Source organism: Podarcis cretensis (genome assembly GCF_951804945.1).
Source record: "Podarcis cretensis genome assembly, chromosome: Z".
Taxonomy (NCBI): domain Eukaryota; kingdom Metazoa; phylum Chordata; class Lepidosauria; order Squamata; family Lacertidae; genus Podarcis; species Podarcis cretensis.
Genome location: NC_137184.1, coordinates 24,514,694 through 24,537,915, shown reverse-complemented (window position 1 = coordinate 24,537,915; position 23,222 = coordinate 24,514,694). Strand labels below are relative to the sequence as shown.

Below are 23,222 nucleotides of genomic sequence, written 5' to 3'. Positions count from 1 at the left end.
GTGTCTTATGGAGCGAATGCAGGCTGCGCAGCTATCACAGAAGCCAGAACAGCAAGAGGGATCGCTGCTTTTGCTGCGCAGCAATCCCTCTTGCTGTTCTGGCTTCTGGGATTCAGAATATTTTTTTTCTTGTTTTCCTCCTCCAAAAACTAGGTGCGTCTTATGGTCTGGTGCGTCTTATAGAGCAAAAAATGCGGTATGTGGCGCAAATATCATTGGCTGTGATGTATTGCGCTTACTTTATTTTGAAGGTTTTCAAAGCCCTGGGGGTGGGGGTGGAACCCTGAAAAACATCCTGATTTGCATGCCTTGTTTGACTATATATTTAAAAAGAATGCCTCCAATCCTACAAAATGTTTTTTTAAAAATCTCTTTTTTGTTTTGTTTTTATAAAAGAAATCATAATGAGAGAGTGATCATTGCCTTCAAATCTAAGCCTTTGCTTTGTGGCTGGTTGCCTAGAGGGAAAAGGACCAGCCTGCTGCATGGAAGGAATTAAAAAAGGCTTATAGAAACTTTGCTACTAGTGTTGTTGGCAGCTTTCTTTTTTTTCCATCTCTCTCTCTCTCCCTACTGATGAAGCATAGCTGCGCTTGGAGAGATACCTTTCCCAGCTTACTGTGACTGTTGCCTATAGAAGCAAAAGGAGGAGAGCGAGAGAGAGAGAGACGGTTGACGGAGGCTGCTGTGGTTCAGCCATCCAGAAGATATATGGATCTGTCTCACCCGTGCAGGAAAACCATCAGCAGCACAGTGAGAGCAGGACCATCAACTAGCGTCTAAGGAATTAAGCAGCACCCCTCTGCCTGTCGCAATGCAAAATGCTGGCGTGCAAAGGAGACGAGAGGAAAGTGTACTTTCTCCTTGGAAAGCCTAGTCTTCCAGCTCAAGCGACAAAACAACAGCTGGTCTCTTTTTCTTCCAAAGCACCTGCATCTTAGAGGGGATGCTTCCAGGACACCTTGCAGAAAGCAATCTAGGGTACACCTACCAAGGAGGTGTCTTGAGGGGTCACTCCTCTGCTCCTGCTTACGATGAAAGGTAATCAGCTGCACTTGTCAAAATCCAACTGTTTTTATCTCTGTGCCAAGGCTTAGTTAGAAGAATGTGCTATTTTATGCATTTGATATGAAAGGAGAAAATAGACTATCTGCCAACAAAAAAAGGAAAGCTACTACTTCCAATTGATGGTTTTTTTTTTTTAAAAAAAAGCATGCATTGAGGTATCAATTTTCTTGGTGTCTGTGCTTTTTCAGGGGGAAGTAAACAGATTATGTGTGCTACAAATGAGCTAAGCATAAATATTGATTTCAGTAGTCAGATTAAGCCCAGACAGCTTGTTTTGGGAACAGGCGGCCTTCAAAAAGACACTAAATGCTACAGCAGCAGAGTGTTTTGACTAACTTTTTCTGCAAGCAGTACGACTTAATTTCTAGCTCCACAAATATTTACAATAATACAATGCTGTCCACTCTAAAAATCATCCCAATCTGAGTTAACCTAAAATGCTAAAAGTGATCCTTTTTAAAAGATGGTTAATTTGTTTGTGCTTGGTGAGAATAAGACAAGATAGGCTGACTTGTTTGTAACCGCAAGAAAGATGTTTACTGCAGTTGCTTAGCTAACAAGAAAAGTCTTGTTATTCAATCTCTAGAGCTGGGGATAAATAAACTGAATTGTAGAGTTGGAAGGGACTCCAAGGGTTATCTAGTACAGCACCCTGCAAGGCAGGAACCATATCCCCCCTCTTCATTTGTATGCAGGGGCATTTAGGGGCAATTAGCTCAGGAGCACAGGGAATTGTGATCTTTTAAAAGCAGAGTTGTGGACAACCTGCCACCCTCCAGAAGATGTTGAAGGAAGCCTCCAACTCCCTTAAGCCCCAGCCAGTGTGGCCAACATTTGGGGATGATGGGAGTTGGCATCTAGCAACAGCTGGAGGGTTGCAGGTTCTGCATTCTCACTATAGAGTTAGGCATACAGTGAGTTGCTTAACTGAGGATTACTTTTGCGGAAAGATCCACAAATCTTCGAATATGGGATAAAGGTGTCATGTTGTAGTAGCATTCATAGTTCTTCCTCTTTTATCCTCACAAGCCCATGAGGTTAATTAATCTGAGAGAAGGTCGCTGGCCCAAGGTTACCCAGTGAGATTCATAACTGAGTGAGGATCTGAACCTGGATCTCTTCCGAGTTCAACACTGGAACCGCTAGAATGTGTGTGTTTTATTCACTATAAACTACTTCAAGATCTTCTGGTAGCAAGTGGTCTATAAACGGAAACAATAAGTAAATAAATAAATAAATAAATAAATAAATAAATACTCCCATTAGCCCCAGAATGACCAATGGTCAAGCATGATGGGACTTGGAGTCCAACAACACCTGGACTCTTCACTCCTCATGCAAAGTAGGACATTTGGCCATACTGTCCTTGGGAGATCTGGCTCAGGGGGGTTCAAAGGCGAGTGTCTGTGGGTCAAGGCACTTCTGATTAACAGACTCTGCCTCTGGCTCAGGATTGGTGACAGGGTCTGGATAATAATAATAATAATAATTTTTTATTTATACCCCACCTTTCCCGGTTCAAAAACTGGGCTCAGGGCGCCTAACAACAAATTTAAAACACTTAATTGTAAAAGCAGCATAAAATACAGTATAAAAACATGAATAACAATAAAATTCAAAATTCAGAAATCAGTTTAGGGGAAATAAGCATTAGATCATCCCCAGGGCTAGCTGGCTGAATTGGTCCTACTTGGGCCAGTGAGGAGGCCAGGGGAGAATTAGCTGTGGGGTCTCAGAGCGGGTAATCTTCATAAAAGGGGAGGGGGAGGGAAGAGAAGGGAAATAAAAGATCAGGCTGAGTTCAAATTAAAGGCCAGGCAGAATAGCTCTGTCTTACAGGCCCAAAGGAAGGAGGTTAAATCCTGAAGGGCCCTAGTCTCATGGGACAGAGCATTCCACCAGGTTGGAGCCATCACTGAGAAGGCCCTGGCCCTGGTGGAGGATAGTCTGACTTCCTTAGGGCCCAGGACCTCTAAACTATGGTTTATTCATGGACCTTAAGGTCCTCTGCGGGGCATACCAGGAGAGGTGGTCCCGTAAATATGAGGGCCCTAGGCCACAAAGGGCTTTAAAGGTCAAGACCAGCACCTTGAACCTGACCCTATACTCCACCAGGAGCCAGTGCAACTGGTAAAGCACTGGGTGAATATGCACCCATGGCAGGGACCCCGTGAGGAGCCTCGCTGCAGCATTCTGCACCCGCTGGAGTTTCTGGGACAGTTTCAAGGGCAGCCCCACGTAGAGCGAATTACAGTAGGCAAGCCTGGAGCTGACTGTCGCATGGATCACTGTGGCCTGATCAGGGCGGGAAAGGTAAGGGACTAAATGTTTAATGCGGCAAAGATGGAAAAATGTTGCCTTAGCTGTTGCTGTAACCTGCGCCTCCATGGAAAGGGAGGCGTCAAGGATTACACCCAAACTCTTAACAGATGGATCCAGCATCCTTATGGCTTCTGCCCCTGGCCCTTCTGATCTAGTTGATTCCTCTGCAGAAAAGAACATTTGCAGAGTGGGTTTATCTGTAGCCCTACCATGCTCCCTACAAGAACTTTACTGTTCACAAAAAGAAACTCTATTGTATGCAAAGAAATGGGCTCCTCAGCAAAAGAAAACAAGGAAGCCCTTGTGCAAGGAAGCATGCACAGACTTTTCAGCTGGGTCTATTCATTCAAATTGATTTGACTCCCCCATAATTTATTTGATCCATATGTGCAAAGCCTCCCCTGTGGCATTCCTTATAATCTTCTACAAGTCAGGAGGTGTTCTGCATGAAGATTCCCTCTTGCCCTCATCACAGAGCATTCCCCAACACAGAAGACAAGGCAGGAAGTCCATGCACACACATAATTTTGTGAGCAAATCAGATTCTTCCCTTGCAAGGAACTGAACAACTACTCTTAAGACAGGAGCATAAAACGAATCACAGGCATCCATGCTAAAGTCCCAGCCTCATTGAATTATCTCCACTCCTTAATCTCTTCCATTTATTAGAAGTGCCTTGTAGAGGCTCATTAATTTGGGGCTCTTGTTTCGTAATTGATTATTACACATGAACTTCAGGTTAATAACTTTAACATAATGCCACCTAATTTTCAGAAGTAACATCTGTGACGCATATTATTTCATTACCAAAAATGGTCTGTTAGGATTTGATGTGAACTCTGCCTTTTTCAGCAGAAAGAGCTGCAGAAGACAAGAGAGGTGGCTGTCACCACTGTCATGCCACACACCCTCCTCTGCCAGGGGGTGCTCTGTCACCACCCAAAACTACCCTGTACCACTTCTCACTCTTAACAAGATGTATGGCTCTGAGCTGTGTTTCTTATGGGTAACTCTATAACCTGCTTCCACCCCAAATTATATTTATCTGAATAAGTGGGTGGGGTATAATAATAATAATAATAATAATAATAATAATAATTCCCCTAATGTTAGCAAAGTATGAGGCATGTGGTATAAAGCAATTAATTTATGGAAGAGGAATCATAAACAATGGCTGTGCGATTGAGGATTGTACCTAAGCACATAGTTTCAATCTGTTTATCATATTTGTTGCTTTATTTTATATACAACAGTAGCTACTATAATACTGATACTATATTAATGACTAACCCTGCTTTACATCCGCCACCAACTCTCACACAGTCTACCACCCACCCCCAAATGCAACTCCGCTGTCAACTCAACTCGACTCCAAACCCTCTCAGACTAATATTCAAACTCCCTTTCAAAACTCCCAACCAATCACCGCTCACTATCAGCATTCCAAACTCACCCCCTCCCTCTCATCTTAGTTCCTCTAATTTCATTTTTTTTATTAATTGCATTTATATCCCATCTTTTTCTCCAAAGAGCTCAAGGTGGTTCTCCCCGCCGCCCCCCCCCCCGCCACATTTAATTCCCACACCAGCCCTGTGAGGTAGGTGAGTCTGAGAGGCAGTGGCTGGCCCAAGATCACCCAGTGAGCTTCATGGCTAAGTGGAAATTTGAACCCTGGCCCTAGTTTAACCCCTTAACCGGTACATCACACTGGCTCTTACCTATGCTTACCAATGTATTTACCTTAGTTACTCTATTGATATACAGTGGTACCTAGGGTTACATACGCTTCAGGTTACATACACTTCAGGTTACAGACTCCGCTGACCCAGAAATATTACCTCGGGTTAAGAACTTTGCTTCAGGATGAGAACAGAAATCGTGCTCTGGCGGTGCAGCGGCAGCAGGAGGCCCCATTAGCTAAAGTGGTGCTTCAGGTTAAGAACAGTTTCAGGTTAAGAACAGACCTCCGGAACGAATTAAGTACTTAACCCGAGGTACCACTGTATGTGCTTATAATGTACAGAAACACCTGAACCTTGCAATCACATTTAACCTCTCCATGTTGCAACCCATATCATGATATTCAATAGGATCCAATTGCTTCCTCCAATAGTAAACTCGGTACCCCTTTGCTAGTAAGGCGAAACAAGTGGGAGACACCAGGATGCTCAAGGGAACCTTGAAGTTTGCAGAAGTACTGAAACAACAACAACAACAACAACTACCACCTAATGTCAACTGACCATTTTCAGTGGCAGCTAAGGTGTAGAGGAGTGTGAATGAGCTGGCTTGAGCCCATCACAGCTGGGGTATCATGGAGAAAGGCATGGCTGGCTGCAACTCTGAAAAGGACTCAAGCATGCTCCTGTTAGGGAGCAATACTGCAAACTTTTGTTGCAGATCCCGTTTGCTGTCTCTACTTAACTTCTGTGTGATTTGTAGTCCAATCACCATATTTAAATGGGTATACTTATTTATGCCATTTTAACCTGCATGTTCTAGACAGTAATTCAATTATCTATGCAAGTCCTTAGATATCTAGTACACTGCTAGATCTCAGAGAGTAAATACAGTATAGTACTCTCTACCTGAGCTGTAGGAGCCACGCCTTGAAGAATGCTTAAGGATGCTTATGGCTGACTCCGTGCGTATAGAATGTGTTTAACAGTGTGTTAATTAGGGCAAATGGAGTTTTCTCTGGCAGGGCTAGATTAGGTAATTAAGATTGTGCTTTGGATGACTTAACTGTGGTATAGACCAGGCAAATAATCAAAGTACTATTACGTACAGGGGTTCTCATGTATTACTGCCAAGATTCACTCCTGGTTTATGCGCTAAGGAGGGTCACAAGTTCAAACTATAACTTTGTTCTTTGTGTTCCAAGTCTGGGCTTAACCTTCAAGAGCATTTTTTAAATGACAGCAAGGCTGAACTCCTCGGTAGCATATCCTTGCTCCTGCTTCCAACAGACATTTATAAAAACATCTGGAAAAGCTTATACATGTACAGACTGTACATCCATGGGTTCTGTCAGTATGACAGGGGGAATAGACCATTTGTATGGAGCCTACACACAGAACAGTTTATATGTGTGCTGAATACACATAAGAGTGCAAGAGCAAGGACAATGGGTGTGATCCCATCCCTCCTACATGTGCTCATTTTCAAGTGTGAACTGGAATCTGGCCAGCCAACCTATATCTTTTAATTAGTGCAGTGCAAAAGAAAAAGAGGGACGCAGGTGGCGCTGTGGGTTAAACCACAGAGCCTAGGACTTGCCGATCAGAAGGTCGGTGGTTCGAGTCCCCGCGACGGGGTGAGCCTCCGTCGCTCGGTCCCTGCTCCTACCAACCTAGCAGTTTGAAAGCATGTCAAAGTGCAAGTAGATAAATAGGTACTGCTCCAGCGGGAATGTAAACAGCGTTTCCGTGCGCTGCTCTGGTTTGCCAGAAGCGGCTTAGTCATGCTAGCCACATGACTTGGAAGCTGTACGCCGGCTCCCTCGGCCAATAAAGCGAGATGAGCGCTGCAACCCCAGAGTCGGCCACGACTGGACCTAATGGTCAGGGGTCCCTTTACCTTTAAAAGAAAAGTGAACAATAAATCTTGCCCCTGATTTTCTACCAATTAATGGGAGAAGAAATTGCATCCAACGGGGTGGGGGGTGGGGGTGGCAATCAGTAAAATTTTAATGGATTGGGTATAGGATTTTGGGTGTGCTTCTGTTATTGCTGAGGTGGCTGAGAGGTGGCTGCAAGTGCGATTTATTTGGGTTGTATCTCATGCTAGCCCTATTCAGAGTAGACCATTGAAGTTAATGGAGACTGCTAAATTAAGGACATTAAATTCAGCAGGCCTACTCTGAGAACTTGGTTGGATGCAACCCTTTCATTCTACAAATCATCCCTCCTGTTGTCTGCGCTAAACAGGCTTTCCTAGGGTGCTCATGCTTCAGTCAAAGCTCATGGGAAAAATACCCTGAGAAAACTCCTCCTAGACATTTTTCTCAGATCAGGAACTGTGGACAGCATGGGAACCTGCAGAGAACTGGACAAATATTTAGCCTTTGGCCACATTGCAGTGATAAGGGAAGCTCAAAACCCAAGGCTGAAGGAAGTTCTAAAGGAATTTAAAAATTACTGTGAGAATGAAGCAGATAAATTGAAGCCTTATTTGCAGAGGAAGAGAACTTATGAGAAACTGCGAGTACAGATTTTGGCAATGCAATAATTTTTCCTTTTATTACCAAGAGATTCTCTACAATCAAAGAGATTATGTGAAAGTTTGCTTAATAATGTAGTCTCTCTCTCTGTCTTTTTTATATCTTTATAGAAATATCATGTTGGCTACTGGTACTGCTGTCATTTTGGTCATCTGAAGGTGGGAAGTGGAAAAAGAACACACTCTAGTTCTTCTGAATATAGTCACTGATGTTTGCCTTCTAGTGAAGACAGGAGTCTGCTTCCCAAAGTAACCAAAGCAGACTTTTGCAAGGTAACTCATGGATCTGTGAGCCACTGGGTGACACTGTTGGTAGGAGATCTTTACCCCCCAAACTCCATTGAGACGTTTATTCCTTACTGAAGAGAACACAAATATTTTTCAGCCAGGAAGGTTTTTTTTTAAAAGTAGAAAAAAACCACCATCCAGAAGGAACCTTTGATTGATTCTGCCATTTCCTTAGGCAAAGCCATGTGAGAAGATGACCCTTTGATGAGAACTATTCCTCTATACAAGGCAAAGACTTCAGCCCATCCAATATTGATGCATGAATTACCTCTTAATCTAATCTTTAAGACACTATCAAAGAAGAAGTAAGGAATTCATGAGTGAACAGAGAAAATGGAAAAGGCCTGAGTAAGAAATGACTGAGGTCTATTTCAGATTCCGTGGAAATCTTACTGGTCGTGCCCACCCACCCCCAACCCTGGCTACAGGAGTGGCAAATGCAGATAAATACTCCAACTTGTATATGTATGTAGGGTTGTTTCTGACCCTACTGGCCATCCTACTCATTCTACTTTTCACCATGCTCCTGCGTCTGAAACACGTCATCTCCCCTATTACCACATCTCCAGAGAGCACCGAGAACATCCAGCAGTTTACAGATGTTGAAATGCATGGCAGGATCCCCAGTACTTAGTGGGCTGGAGGCTGGGAAGCAACTGGTTGCAAAAAAAGATTGTCTGCGATGAGAAACCAATTTCATATGGTGGAGCGTGTGGAGTGGAAGTTCTGGACAGCCTTGAGGGATGCACTGGCAGAGGGTTGGCCTGGATGGCCTTTGAGGTCCTTTCCAACTCAGTGATTCTACATAGAATTCAGTTTGCCTTGAAAATGGCAAGACAAGTATCCAGCAAACTTAGCTTGACACTAAGAGCTGTAAGCAGCATGTGCTGTGACGTTTGGTTTCAAACAACCTACATATAGACATATGAAGCTGCTTTATAATGAGCTGGTATAATCTGGCCCTGTACTCATCGTTCTGGACTGGTAAGCGCTCTCCAAAACAGCCCAGGTGACTGGTTTCTTTGCAGGAGAAAATGGAGGACTCCTGGACTTAACGATGAATAAAAGCAATAGAAGGAACTAGCACTGTATCAAAACCTGTTTGCCTATTTCTCCCTCTGTGAAAGAGGTTGCAGGTTTATCTGCCTCATTCTCAGGACACTTGAGCACTTCTTCAGAATTCTGGTAGCTGTAGGATTGAGACACCCTTGGGTGGTATGGGAGCTTTTCATTCCAATAAACACTTCTCGGTGCTTCTGCAGCCTCCCTAGCTGCCTGTGCCTCTGAAAGAGCCCCATGGGAGAAACTACTTCATGACTTATTTCTGGGTTTTAATTGAAGCATGGGAAACCTAGGAAAACTATTACTGAGTACCTGAGACTGCTGTGCTTACACATTTTATTTCTAAGAGATATATTTCCTTTTTAACCTTTCCACACTGATTTCTTTAAAAGTACAAAGACTTCACTTAAAAACAACAACAGTTGTCAGGTGCACAGTGGGCAGCCTCCTCACTTTCCCATACCTTAAGAAAAGCCCAGCTGATGATGTCATGGCGTTGTAAGGAAGGGCACCCAGGAAGGCTGCAGAGCACAGACTACTGGGGAGATGATTTGTAGAGTGATATAAAGCATACTCACAAACAACTCTAGGCCACCTTGAAGGTAAGTGCAACAAAAACAAAACAAATCTCCCCACAGATTCTTTTTAATGCAATTTCTTGGGAGAAATGCAGGAGAATTTTTCAGTAGAGCATGAGAAGCAATATGAGCATTAACCACAAGATTAAATACTATATAGCTTCATAGGTTTTCTTGGTTATAACCAGAACCAGTGCATAATACAGGAACTAAAGTGTGAGTGATGTATTCTTGAAGGTCATCTTTGCACCCAAAGAGATTCTGTCTCTGCTAACATGAACAGTGGCTTGGTAATTCTGCATGGCTCACCACAGGAAAGCAAGGAAATCCTAAATATTTCTCTCTCAAGTGATTTGCAAAATCTAGCTTTCCTGCAATATACACATTCCAGTACAGCATTCTGTTCCAAGACCAGAACAACTCTAAAGAATGAGTTCCTGGTTCACTTAAACTGCAGGAGCCAATCCCCATTGGACAGATTAGTTTGCTCCACTAAAATTAACAGGAACTGTTGTGTATGTGTCCTATGCACTAGGATCTCTGGATTGGCAAAAATAACATCCACACTTTGGGACACTAATTTGCCAATCTATCAATGAGTTGGGCAACCTGCACTGGCTCCAACTGAAAAATAATAATGCTAAAATACACCCTTTCTTTAATCCATCTGGATACTATTCCCTCTATTTCAGGTTCCTTCCCCAAATCTTTGAGGCCTCTTGGCTTTCGATTTGACTATGGTACCAATTGGTGCCTTGTGGTTTCCTCTGAAAGGACAGCCCTGCTGGATTAAACCAAGGTCCCATCTAATCCAGCAACCAATTCTCATAGTAGCCAACCAATGGGAAGCCCATGAGCAGGACATGAGCACAACAGCACTCTCCCCACTTGTGATCCCCACCCCACCCCATCCCACCCTCTTGGCATGCCACCTCTGATACTGGAAACAATAAACAGCTACAATGCTCCTGCTTCTCTCTGCCGCCCAGGTCAGACCTGGCTCAGGAGCACAGCTGAGGCTGGGTGTGAGCGCTCGCTTGGGAGCAGCGGGGGATGGCGGCCCCCTCAATATTTTTTTTTGGGGGGGAGGCTCAGCCTCCTGCCTAGAAATATTAAGGGAGCTGAAGCCCCTTCTGCCTCCACAACTGGCGTTCCTCCTTGCTACTGCTGCAAATCCCTGTCCATGTGTTCTTTTGTGTGGACCTTGTTCATAAAAACAGACACAGGGAATAGTAGTAGTAGTAGTAGTAGTAGTAGTAGTAGTAATAATAATAATAATAATAATAATAATAATAATAATAATTTATTTGTTTATATGCCGCCCATCTGACAGGGTTACCCCAACCACTCTAGGCAGCTTCCAAAAAATTAAAACACAATGTGACATCAAAGTGCAAGACTAGTCAGCTCTTGCTGACAAACAAGCTGAACAAGGTGAATGGGCAGTGCCTGCAAAAAGGAAAGGAGGAGAGCCTGCGGACTCTAAAAGTGGGCAATGGGGTCCCTTCTGGGAAATGGGGCCTGATAAATAAGCACCCAGCAATGCCTACCCTGAAAATTTGACACTGCCAAATAAATGAATATACAAGGTGGAGAAAAGTCTTTCAACTATAATGGGTCTTGGGGGGCAGCACTCAGGAGGTTCTTCTTAGCAGGTGAGTAGAGGTATTATTGCCAATATACAAGCATATCTCTTTTAAATGTTCTTTCAGAGTGAGCACCTAAAGCTTACGCAGCAACAGAATCCATCTGTATAGCCGTGTGCTTATGAATTACACTAATCAGCTAACGCAGTCCTCTTTGTTTTTTTTTTTTCATTAGAAGGTGATATCTGCAAAGCCATCTGTGTTAGGTGTGTAACATTTCAGGGACATGAACTAATCTCAGCTCCATTTTGCAATCTAGCCTAGAAATAAAATCCCAGAGGGTATTCTACTATATAGCATTCATCTGCCAATTCCCCTCTCTCCATGAAGTGCAAATTCCCCAAACCTGAGCCACGCTAAAATTAGCAGTCATACAGACACTCTTGCTTATGACAATAACAAGACCATGTTTCATCCAATGCTCTGGAAATGATGGTGTGTTTTGCTTTGTTTTCAAACAAAAGATGGGTGAATCTGTCCATTTCAGTTTCTCCTCCCAGTTTCTCATTTTTTTTCAGTCCTAAGTTTGGTTCTCCACATGTCCATATTAGTTTGTGATTTATTTACTGTATTTTTTAAATACAGTAAATTCACCAGCATTTTAGTGGGAATTTCTCCCAATATACACATTTGTATACAATTTTGCCCAATACACTTTTTTTCTTTGCAAAGCAGTTTTCCCTAAATTAATATGTTTGTGTATATTATTTTTTACTAATATTTGCATTGTCATGCACACTTTGCTGCAGTACACGCAGTTTTGTCTGGAGATCTGCATTGCAAAATTCAGAGATGACTGGGTTTGCTTATTGTTCTGGAAAATTTGAATGAGGCAGGTTTGCCTTTAAATGCTAATTTCCCCTCAACCACTATTTTTAATACACACTCATGGTTCATTCTTGATGGGGGTGTTACTTTTCCCTTGGGAGTTTGGGCTAATATTGTGTATGGGGTGGGGGACTACTAGAATACAGCTGCTCCTATTTATATCCATAGCACCAGCTTTATGCAACCCTTCTGATAAGCAATTATCTCTGTGCAACCTAAGCTCGGTCTCCAAAGCACTGAAAGAAAGCCAAGGCCATAGTATCTGCTTTGCATGCAGGTGTTCAGCACAATGAGTTCTTTTTCATATACTGTAACCATCAGAAAATTACCTGTGAGATTCCCCCCCCCCATTGTAAATTTAAAAAAACCTGACTGTATATTAAACTATATATTGTATGCAGGATTAATACTTAACATTGTCAGAAATTACAATCCTATTTATCATTATAAATATCCATATTTTCCTGTCTAAAGTATTGTGTCCTTTAGTGAATATGGGGAGGTTGGTCACTGCATAGTGTGAGCCTTCGAAACACCACGCTGGGGAATGTCAGGTTGGGATGAAAAGTCAACCAAGTGCTCCAGGCACCTGGACCAATATTGCCCCTTGATCTGTATATGGGCAAAGTCCATTATTCAGTCCAGTTGCTTTTATGTATATTCCAAGGAGGTGATAGGGTGGGAATCTCCTTACATTGGGAATCTACCATGTGGTTCCAAAGAACATTCACCTTTTCTTTGGGACAGTTTGTTGTTGTTGTTCATTTCTATCAATTCTTTATTTGCAAAATGTAGACACTCATACACACACCTCGCCCTGGCCCTTCCAATGCATTTGGAATCACTCAGGGCAGCTTAAAATATAATTTAAATAGCACCCCACAAAAGGAATCAAACAATCAGAAATGGGCAGCAAGGTTTGGATTTCGTTCCACGGGGAAGTTTTAACCAATCTGGGCAGGAGGGGGAGTTAGGTGGGTGGAGAATTGTAAGAGGGTGTCAGGTGTATTTTCTGAGTAAGGCAGAAAGGAGCCTCACTGCCTTTACAGATGCAGGATGCACTGTAATAATGAGAGGTCATCATCACTTGTCCACACCCAAGCAAACATTCATAAATCCTTTATGCACAGAAAAGGATACCTCAGTTTGCCCAGAATCTCCCATCACACCTAGTTTGTGAGGTCTTAGGTGGCAGCTATCCAAAACATTTCCCCTCTCTAGGCCTAGAGCCCAGCATCCGAAGATAAGCATAGTACAGCACAGCACAACACAGCACAGATAAGCATAGTATCAAAGCAAGCCAGTTAGCATATATCAAAGCAAGGAGACATAGACATATACGAGCTCATTCTTGTCACAACTACTCATTGGTTTTTGGGGTTATCCTGACTACCAAGATGACGTTTGCAGGCCTTCTGGATCATTTCACTTCGGTTCAACACACTATTTTTCTGCCTAAGAGGGAGTATAAAGTTATGCTCACAGACAGAAGCCAACCAAGCGGGAAGCTGAATCTTACCTTAGCACAAGGGAAAGACAAGATGGCAACATCTACTGCACTGGTTTTCAACTGGTAAGTTGGGGCCACTACTAGGGAGTGACCTGAAGTAAGTTGGGTCGCAAGAACAGCATTACCACCATACAAACACTTGGTTAAAAAAGAAATGGGTCCTCAAATACATGCTTGATTTAAAGGTGAGTCCTGGGTAGGAAGAGGCTGTACCCAAGGCAGCAGGTTAGCACGTGCGCTTCCAATCTGTCTCATTGCCCTGGGCGCCATGAAGAAACAGTCCGTCACTGGTGGAGGAGATAGGAAGCAGAAGGCTCGTTCCATCATCTTTACTGGGGCACCAGCACCATCAAGGACCACTGCCCGTTAACTGTGTTCAACAAGTGTTGAAGAATTCATTCCCGAGTTTGATTCCACCCCCCTTCCCTTCCTACCTCTATTCCCTTCTCTGTCTTTTTCTTTAAAAAAATTAAAAGCCTTCAGGGGAGGGGCTGTCTTGCTTTAATTGAGTGCATGTAAGCCACTTTTGGCAGGGATTCGGGTGGCGCTGTGGTCTAAACAACTGAGCCTCTTGGGCTTGCCGATCGTAAGGTTGGCGGTTCGAATCCCCGTGACGGGGTGAACTCCCGTTGCTCGGTCCCAGCTCCTGCCAACCTAGAACTTTGAAAGCACATCAAAGTGCAAGTAGATAATTAGGTACCACCCCGGCGGGAAGGTAAATGCATTTCCGTGTGCTGCTCTGGTTCGCCAGAAGCGGCTTAGTCATGCTGGCCACATGACCCGGAAAAACTGTCTGCGGACAAACGTCAGCTCCCTCAGCCAGTAAAGCGAGATGAGTGCCGCAACCCCAGAGTCATTCGCGACTCGACTTAACAGTCTGGGGTCCTTTACCTTTTTTTTTAAAGCCACTTTCAGCCAAAGAGTGGGAAGCAAATGCTCTAAATAAATAATGGATAATAAGGAAATGTTGCACAGGCATGTCCACTCTGCCTGACAGGAGCTCTCCAGAGGTACAGGCTACCTGAACCTTTTCACTGAAGATTCTGGAGGCTTCTTAACCAGGTAAATGTAAATTACCATCGAACTGTTGCTTATACTCCATTGCAGGGCAGATTTTCTGCAGAATGAAATGTGCATTGCCACTGACCTATATGACAGGGCCTTTTCAGATGTGGTTTCCCGGTTGTGGTATGCCCTCACTAGTGAGGTGCACTTCTCTCCATCATTATTGATGTTCAGTAGGAATGTGGAAATATTCCTGTTTACCCAGGCATTTGGAGGTTAAGGAATACTGTTCCTGGCAATGGCAAGATCATGGAATGGAAGAATGTTTTTTTAATAATAACTCCTTTTCGATGTTTTTAATTATAATCATTTTTAGACCTGATGTGACAGTTTTAGAATGTTTTACTTTGTCTGTGCTTCTAAATTGTGTATCTGTTTGCAGCCCTGGGCTCCTTGGGGAGGAATGGAGGGATATAAATTTAATAAATAAATAGATGGTGACCCTTCAGACAGCAATAATGAAACAGCTTCGGAGAAGCAACATGGAACAACTAATAAAACAGAATGGTGTGTGGATGATCCAGTATAAATCTATCTCTAATAAACTATTATTGCATCAATAACATGTTGCAAAATGCACAGGGGAGGGGGAACCAATCTGGAGGACCCTTGTTTATGCTCAAGTGATGCTCACATAGACCTGGGGACAAAGGTGATCCTGGGTTGGCACATATTTTCTCTGATGGGCAGGCTGGGAACTGTTTTATAATTGGTATTCAAGGTTTTAAGGATTTCCTGGGGGATTTGTTCTTTAAAGAAGGATGGCTTTTTTCAGTGTGCCATTCACACCATAATTAGACAAAATGATGGCTTAAACCCCCAGTGATGAGTAAACACTGTAATTGGTGCTCATTTGTGCCAGATAAATCCACAGAGACAATATCCTGGTTCTCTTCATCACAGCCACTTTAATGGGAGAGGCCAAACTAGGGGAAGATTCTCTCATATAGCATCAGCTTAGTTCTTTCAGGTAGGAATTTTTCTTTTTGGTAGGGGAGGGCAGGAGCTACATCAAAATCTACTGGAAGATCTCTGGGCAATTTGCAGTAGATCACAAGCAGTTTCCCCCTGAGTCCAAGTCGTTTAACAAGAGCAACAACTAAGACACACTACTATGCAATCTTACTAGTCTGACTCATAGACAAACTCTCTATTCTTTGAGCCTCACTGTTGCCTTCCCTTAAACTGGAACTTTATGCTTAAGGGTGCTGGCACAACTTTCTGTTTCATAAAATTGCAAGTTAGTTTCTTTGTTTAATCATTACATAGTCTCAGTGTTCCTAGCCTATGAAATGGGAGTATAAATTGGTTGCTTTTGAGCAAGCCATGATGCTGTTGTTTTGTTTTTTAGTTCTGCATTAGGATCTCCAATCTGCCATTACACAGATGTAGATTAATACTTGGATAAGGTTATTCCATAGCATAATACATGGGGTGCACTAATGCCTCTAACACCCTCAGCTACTGTTTTGCATCAATCCTGGTTGGTGGAGCTCACTGCTCAAAGTAGACCCTGCAATCCTGAAATCTGCCTGTCCCTTGATGTAAAGCACAATGCTCATTGATGGTGCTACATTTATGCAGGATTAAAAACAATTGTTGGAGCAGAGGTAGTCAACATGATGCAACTCCCAGAAGCCCAGGCCATTGGGCATGCTAACTATGGGCTGATGGGAGTTGTAGTCCAGGTCCAGGAACATGTGGAGGGCACCACGTTGGCTACCCTTGTGCTGGAGTATGCACAATGCTAACACATTTACCTTGCCTTTCCACAATATGGGAACAAGATGGTTATAACAACAATGGTGACACCCCTACTAAAGCATTCATATGCCACTTCAACAGCCCATGAAGAGGCCTGGGAACTGTAGTTTGCTAAGGGTGCTGGGAACTGTAGCTGTGTGAGAGGTTGCCTAATAATTCACAGTTCCCTTTACCAAACTGCCAGGATTCTTAGGGGGGGGGCAACTAAAGTGTAAAAGAGTGTTTTAAATGTATTGTGTGAATGTAACCTACTGCAAGGGGCTTTCAGAGAGAAAGAAGCATGGCACTTTCTGGTGTTTGAGGCTGGTGGAGCAGGATAAGAGATGGTCACAGACAGAGATGTGTTGGGGTTTAAGATGGGAAAGATGGGGAGGGAGCCATGCAACTGAAGGTCATTTAAAGTACGTTGCACAGGATCCGTGCGCAGACAAGAAGCCAGTTTAGAATGCAGCATGGTGTGCATCTGTTTGACAGGGTTGCAAGGCAAATTTTATATGGGATAATGAATGCGGAAGAGACACAGAAGAGAGGGTGCTTCCCCCAAAAGCTGAAGTAATGCACCGTTATTGAGTCTGATTTACTATGCTTAGTACATCAGCAGTAAGTAGCACCATGGTGAAGAATTAAGGATCTTAACGCTGATGAAAGAGCAGAGCTCCTGATCTGGGACAAAACCGCCAGCAAAATAAGATCACCTCAACAGCGTTGACAAGCCACCATAGAATCTGGAATGTTAATGAACTAAACGGATTCACTCACCTTGACCACCACGGTCTGTGTATGGAAACAAACACACATCAAGGTATGTAACACTTGAAGCTAATTAGCACCTTGGGGCAAGTTGTTTACAAACAGAAAAAAATAAGGAACATGACATATATCCCCAGCAGTGCACTGTGCGCTACTAATCCCGAAGTCAGCCAGATCTTTTTCTTTGCTATGTCTTTGGCCTTTCCCATTTTTAAAGGAATGAATCATACTCAGAGAATCTGCTCAAAAGTTGCCCCAAGGACCATTTTGGCAAGGTCTGGGTAAGACATTTTCATGTCCAAGGCGAAGGGCAAGACTGAGCCCTCTCCCCTTTCTACATACAGAAGCCAACATACAGATAGCACTCCCACATGCCCAAGGAAGAGAAGAAGGCACCTTGTATTGTGACGAGTCAGACCATTGATCCATCTAACTCAGTGATGTCTACATTGACTGGCAGTGGCACTCCAGGGTTTTAGACAGGGTCCCAGCCCTCCCTGGAGATGCCAGGGATTGAACCAAGGACCACCTTCATGCAGATCTCTAGCTATGGGCCATGCTGGCTGGGGCTGATGGGAATTGGAGTCCCAAATTGCCTGGAGGGCCACAGGTCAGCCATGCTTGGGCTACATCTCTACAGGCTTTACCCAGGCTATGACTTGCTCTTTGAGATACGTGATGGGACACAGGACCACAGGAAGTTATCTTATAACAAGTCAGATCATTAGTCTATGTTCAGTGTTGTCAACACTGACTGGCAGCAACTTTCCAGGGTTTCAGATGGAGGGCATTCCCAACTCCAGCTAACATTGTGGGGAATCAAATCTGGGACCTTCTGCATGCAAAGCATGTTCTCTACCACTGAGCTGTGGCCACTCCAGGGCAGCCCAAAATGTAAGTGAGTTAACATATAAGACTGCATACCCCAATGTATGTTGGACAGATAATAGGGTCACTGTGGGCTTCACAATCTGGTCAAGGGAGAAAGGCACTGATTGACACTTTGTCTAAGGCTAACTTTGCTCTGCTACGTGAGCAGTCGCTGTTCTGTGGAATAACATTTTCTTCATAGCTGCCAATTCAGAACCCAAAATGCACATATGAGACTTGCTTTTTTAAAAAAACAACAACCCATAACTGTCAGAATTCAGGGCCGGTCAGAGGTATGTGCCTATCTCTCCAGGCACCGGCTGAATTCTTTCGACCTCCCTCCGGCGACTCCCGGTAGGAAAACACACGAGGTCCGTTCCGGCGATTTTCCTCAGGCTGTGAGAAAAACACACCAACTGCTCTCCTCCTCCCTGCTCTCCAGCATATCCCCAGGGAGGGGAATCAGACACAGACAGAAATGTATCTACATTGTCTTTATTCCTGTCTTTCACTTCAGTACAGAGAAAACATGTCTGCTCTGTTCAACAAACAGAGAGAAACTCCAAACTCCACCCATGTACATCCTGTACAGGTCATATGACACACACTGAGCTAACATCCGGTGCTCAGTACAGAATGGACTGCCCCTTTGTTTCCATGGCAACAGTCACATACATCCTGTTTGGCTTTCCAGCCACAAGCAGCAGACTTGGCTGCTGGAGCCTTTGCTTGCTGCTGCATTGCTGCTTTAGAATAACATACTCCCCCTAAAGTATCAATGCGTGCAGCGAGCAAAGCGTCATCCAGAGAAGAAAACAAACAGTTGTTATACTTATAACACTCCCCTGTTGTTTCAGTTCCACCCTTGGAACTACCCGCCACTGGTTTTACCAATGTACCTCTCTGGTTGTGTGACTTCCAAGGAATGAGTGCTTCTGCATTACCTTGGTTAACAACTCTCTGTTGTGTCTTTGTCTCTGACTCAGACACAGCTTCAATTTGACCTTGGTCGTTTACAACAGCAACACATGCAATAGCTTGGTTGGCAAACTCTTCTGAATACCTCTTGGGTGGTACACCCTTCGTTGCTCTCTCAGACCTACGTAAGAAGTGCTGCTCTCCCTTGCTTACTGGTTCAGCCTCTGAACTCTCTGAAGAACCAGTACTAAGCTTAATCAGTGGTTCATCCTCCTCTTCTGAGGGTCTAGTCATTATGTGAGATTTCCTCTCAGTGACTGTGACAACTGAGCTGTCTGAGCTATCGCTGTCATCATCAGTACTACTGAACTCAATAAGATCAAACTCATCATCATCATCATCAGAATCATCATCATCTCCTGTGGGAAAAGTGTGAACAATCACTCGCTCCTGTTCAGGAGCACTCTCTAGAAATTTTGTGAGAATCACCTCACCAGATTCAGACAAAATTACTCTGTAGAGACCCTTTTCATAACCCACAAAAATGCCTCTGGCATTCTTTACTCCACCCGGAGCTTCTGTTCTCACATGAGACCCAAAAACCTTGAAATGGGCAACAGAAGGTTTTCTGTGGAACAGTTTCTCAAAAGGAGAACATCCCAAGTCTTTTGAAACCTTTCTCAACCAGGTATAACAAAATGACATTAGTGACTCAGCCCAGTACTCATGTGGCAGATGTGAACTAAGCAATTGCGCTTCCATTCCCTTTTGCAATTCTTTGTTCACCCTAACACAGACACATCTGTTCCAAGCTTCTTCGGAAGCTGCAATTTTGTGTCTTATCCCTTTCTTCTTCAGGAACCTCTGGAAATCCTGTAAGAGAAAAATTGGCTTCTCATCTGTGCAAAGACAATCTATGTCAGCATCATGCATATTTTTAACCTTGTCACAAAACTCTTTAAACCTTTCTAAGGCGTCTTTCGGTCTCTCCAAAAGATAAATCCAGACAAAACCTGTAAAAGAATCAACACATATTAGGTAATACTTTGCATTGCCTCTAGATGGTGCTAAAGGACCAATCACATCAGCATACACCCGCTGAAATGCCTTGTCGACCCTCGAGGTGACCTGCTTGGCGTTCTTTTCAGCTACACCTGCAAAAGAAATCATGTTAGAAGCACAAGAATTACATTCCATGTAATCACTTTGATCAAACGTCAACAAATACAGTCCATCTTTCTCTTTGGCAGAAAGATACAACTCTCCATCTTTGTAGATCTCGCAGTGTTGATCATCATAGGACAGTTTTAGTCCCTTCTTGGCAATCTGCGAAACGCTGAGCAGATTGTACTTCAACTCTGGAACCAAATAAACATTGTTTATAGTCAAGTTCAGACTTTTAAGATACACAGTCCCAATTCCGGTGGCTTCCAGCTCTTGACCGTTGGCTTGTTGTACAACGAAGCTTTGCTTCTTAAACGACGAAAACAAATCCCTGCGATGGGTCATGTGAACCGTCGCTCCCGTGTCTAAAATGAAGGAATTCCCCACTTGTGGTGTGGCTTTTAGGGACATCAAAGCCTTTGCAGGCTTCGCCTGTGACTTGGCATGACTTCTGCCTGACGCCTCAGACTTCGTGGAGCTTCCCTTGGCTCCTTTGTTCTGACGTGGCTTCCCGCAGTTCCGCTGAAGATGCCCAGTCTGCCCACAATTGTGGCATCGGACAACGTTCAAAGCTACGGCGTCTCCTCCAGTAGCTACAGCAGTGGGGGTGTCTGAACTCCGTTCTTCCCTCCCCCTGTCCTTCACTTCCAGGGCGGCAAGTCTGTCATGTTCGTTCAGGACCACAGCAAAGACCCTGTCCGACGTTAGATCTTGCGCTGGGAGGGACCCCAGCTGACTGGCAACAGTTTTGTAAGTCCGATTCAGACTGTTGATCACCATGAAGCAAAACACTTCCTCCTGCAGACGGAAATTGCGTTCCACCATCTGCTGACGCAGAAATTTCAATTCCGTCAGGTGCGCTTGAACATCTCCATCAGGCGCAAGCCTCAGGTTAGTCAGCTTTTCAAAATACAGCAACGCTGAAGAACCTGCATCTCTCTGATGTGTCCTTCTCAGCGTGTCCCAAACATCTTTCGCGTGCTCTAAATCTTGTATATGAACAAGCTGAGAGTCTGACACGCACAGAATTATTGCGGTTCTGGCCTTCACATCCTGTGACTCCCAAGCACGCGTTGGTGCTGCAGGGATGGGGTTCTCAATCACCTCAAACAGTCTCTGATTCTGCAGCAAGGCCTTCATCTTAATAGACCAAGATGCATAATTGTCACTGGTCAAAAGGGGTGGAGAAGGCAGACCTCCCTTCTTGACATCCATTTTGAGTCCTTGCATTGACTCTCAAACACAAGCCTCTAAAATCCAATAGCTGGCTTGTTTACACTCTGTGCACCTGGCAGCAATAACACTGGCCGCTTGGAAAGTCCCTTTCCAACAGTTCCTTTGTAAAGGCCTAGTCAAAACACGAGCTGTTTGTGCCTCTTTGGGCATAGCCTGACTTCCAGCCCTTATCTTGCGTTGCTAAGCAACCACATTCCTTTCCTTGGACAGGAAAAACCACAGGAATGTTTGGAATGCAGACTCTTCTCTCTCGGAGCTGTTTTTCCCAAACGTTGCTCCCATGAAGCAGAGAATTAATCCATCTGCATTCACACTCTTAAGCCCGAAAATCTCATACCTGGGCTCCGTAGCTTGGCTATCAGCTTCTTCTGCAGAGAATCAGCTTCCATCTCAGGCTTCCATGGAGAGGGATGAATACAGCCTCCTTGATGCAGACTCCCATGGATCGTAGCAACCATCCTCTGCTACCAATGTCAGAATTCAGGGCCGGTCAGAGGTATGTGCCTATCTCTCCAGGCACCGGCTGAATTCTTTCGACCTCCCTCCGGCGACTCCCGGTAGGAAAACACACGAGGTCCGTTCCGGCGATTTTCCTCAGGCTGTGAGAAAAACACACCAACTGCTCTCCTCCTCCCTGCTCTCCAGCATATCCCCAGGGAGGGGAATCAGACACAGACAGAAATGTATCTACATTGTCTTTATTCCTGTCTTTCACTTCAGTACAGAGAAAACATGTCTGCTCTGTTCAACAAACAGAGAGAAACTCCAAACTCCACCCATGTACATCCTGTACAGGTCATATGACACACACTGAGCTAACATCCGGTGCTCAGTACAGAATGGACTGCCCCTTTGTTTCCATGGCAACAGTCACATACATCCTGTTTGGCTTTCCAGCCACAAGCAGCAGACTTGGCTGCTGGAGCCTTTGCTTGCTGCTGCATTGCTGCTTTAGAATAACAATAACTAACTGCATCAATTTCTAAACCTTAACAGAGGGCAATTTGCTTCTATTTGAATCAAGAACTGTCACTTTTCATTCCAGTTTTAAAAGGATGCACTGCAACAAGAACAATCCCTTCAGAGTATGATGACAAGAGCTGAAGTAACTTTTGCACACATTTACAGCCTGAACACCAGCACTGAAAATCAATCCTCCTTACCTAAGCTATAAGGAGGCAGTGGCAGGGCAAATGAACAGAGAGGAACAAATAATTTTTCGTGCACTTGGTGTATCAAGACTGTGATGATCAGTTCAGCAATGCACACCTACTGGGTAGGAATAGGGAAGGAATTTGATTCAGTCCACATATTTAAAAATGAATCTGCCACCCCTATGGATCCTGCTGCCTGAGGCAGTTGACTCAACTTGCCTCATGGGTGAGCCTGCCCTGCCTACGACCAAATGTTGCAACAGGGATAAGTCCTGGGTTTCTTCACTGTTTCAGCCAGCCAGCCATCATATCCTCCCCCAGGACACTCCATTCCAGCCCCCCAGCCCCTCAACAGTCAGCCAGCGCTCTGTGGCCTGCAAGCATGCTCAGTTCTCATCCGACTCACTTGATTTTCTTTAAGGTTTTCTGTACTTCTGCAAACTTGGAGGTCCCTCCAAGCCTGCTACTAATTCCCACTTGTGCACTTGTGCTTGGATAAGCAAATGCGCTCACAACTCAAACACTGGAAATAGTGGGAATGATACTACTTAAGGCTACAATTGGGGTATGCTGCTTATGATAGCTCCCTCCCACCCACTCAGATTACTTAGAAATAGAAAACTAGCATATCTGGAGAGAAAGGACCCTTTCCCTGTGGTACTAGTTTTCTAACAGCAGGGAGTAATTAACATCAGGGAGGATTGAAAAATGTGTTTACTTTTTCTGCCACTGGGTGTTTAGACCAGCTTCAGTGTGAACATTACTTCTTCTATTAAGT

The 23,222-nt window shown here is 44.1% G+C and overlaps 1 protein-coding gene and 1 long non-coding RNA gene across 3 annotated transcripts in view; one reads left to right on the top strand and one right to left on the bottom strand.

Annotated features, from left to right (window-relative positions):
* LOC307207714 overlaps positions 1-23,222 on the bottom strand; it is a 38,675-nt gene that overhangs the window by 11,937 nt on the left and 3,516 nt on the right. The gene's annotated exons all lie outside the window — the stretch shown is intronic.
* Positions 269-12,486, top strand: SERTM2 (serine rich and transmembrane domain containing 2). Its single transcript, XM_079961807.1, has 2 exons — positions 269-1,041; positions 7,723-12,486. The coding sequence occupies exon 2, from the start codon at positions 8,255-8,257 to the stop codon at positions 8,531-8,533; it is 279 nt and encodes a 92-aa protein (XP_079817933.1). The 5' UTR covers positions 269-1,041; positions 7,723-8,254; the 3' UTR covers positions 8,534-12,486.

Coding starts and splice junctions, on each gene's coding strand:
- SERTM2 (XM_079961807.1), top strand. CDS start 8,255: ATGACTGAGGTCTATTTCAGATTCCGTGGAAATCTTACTGGTCGTGCC.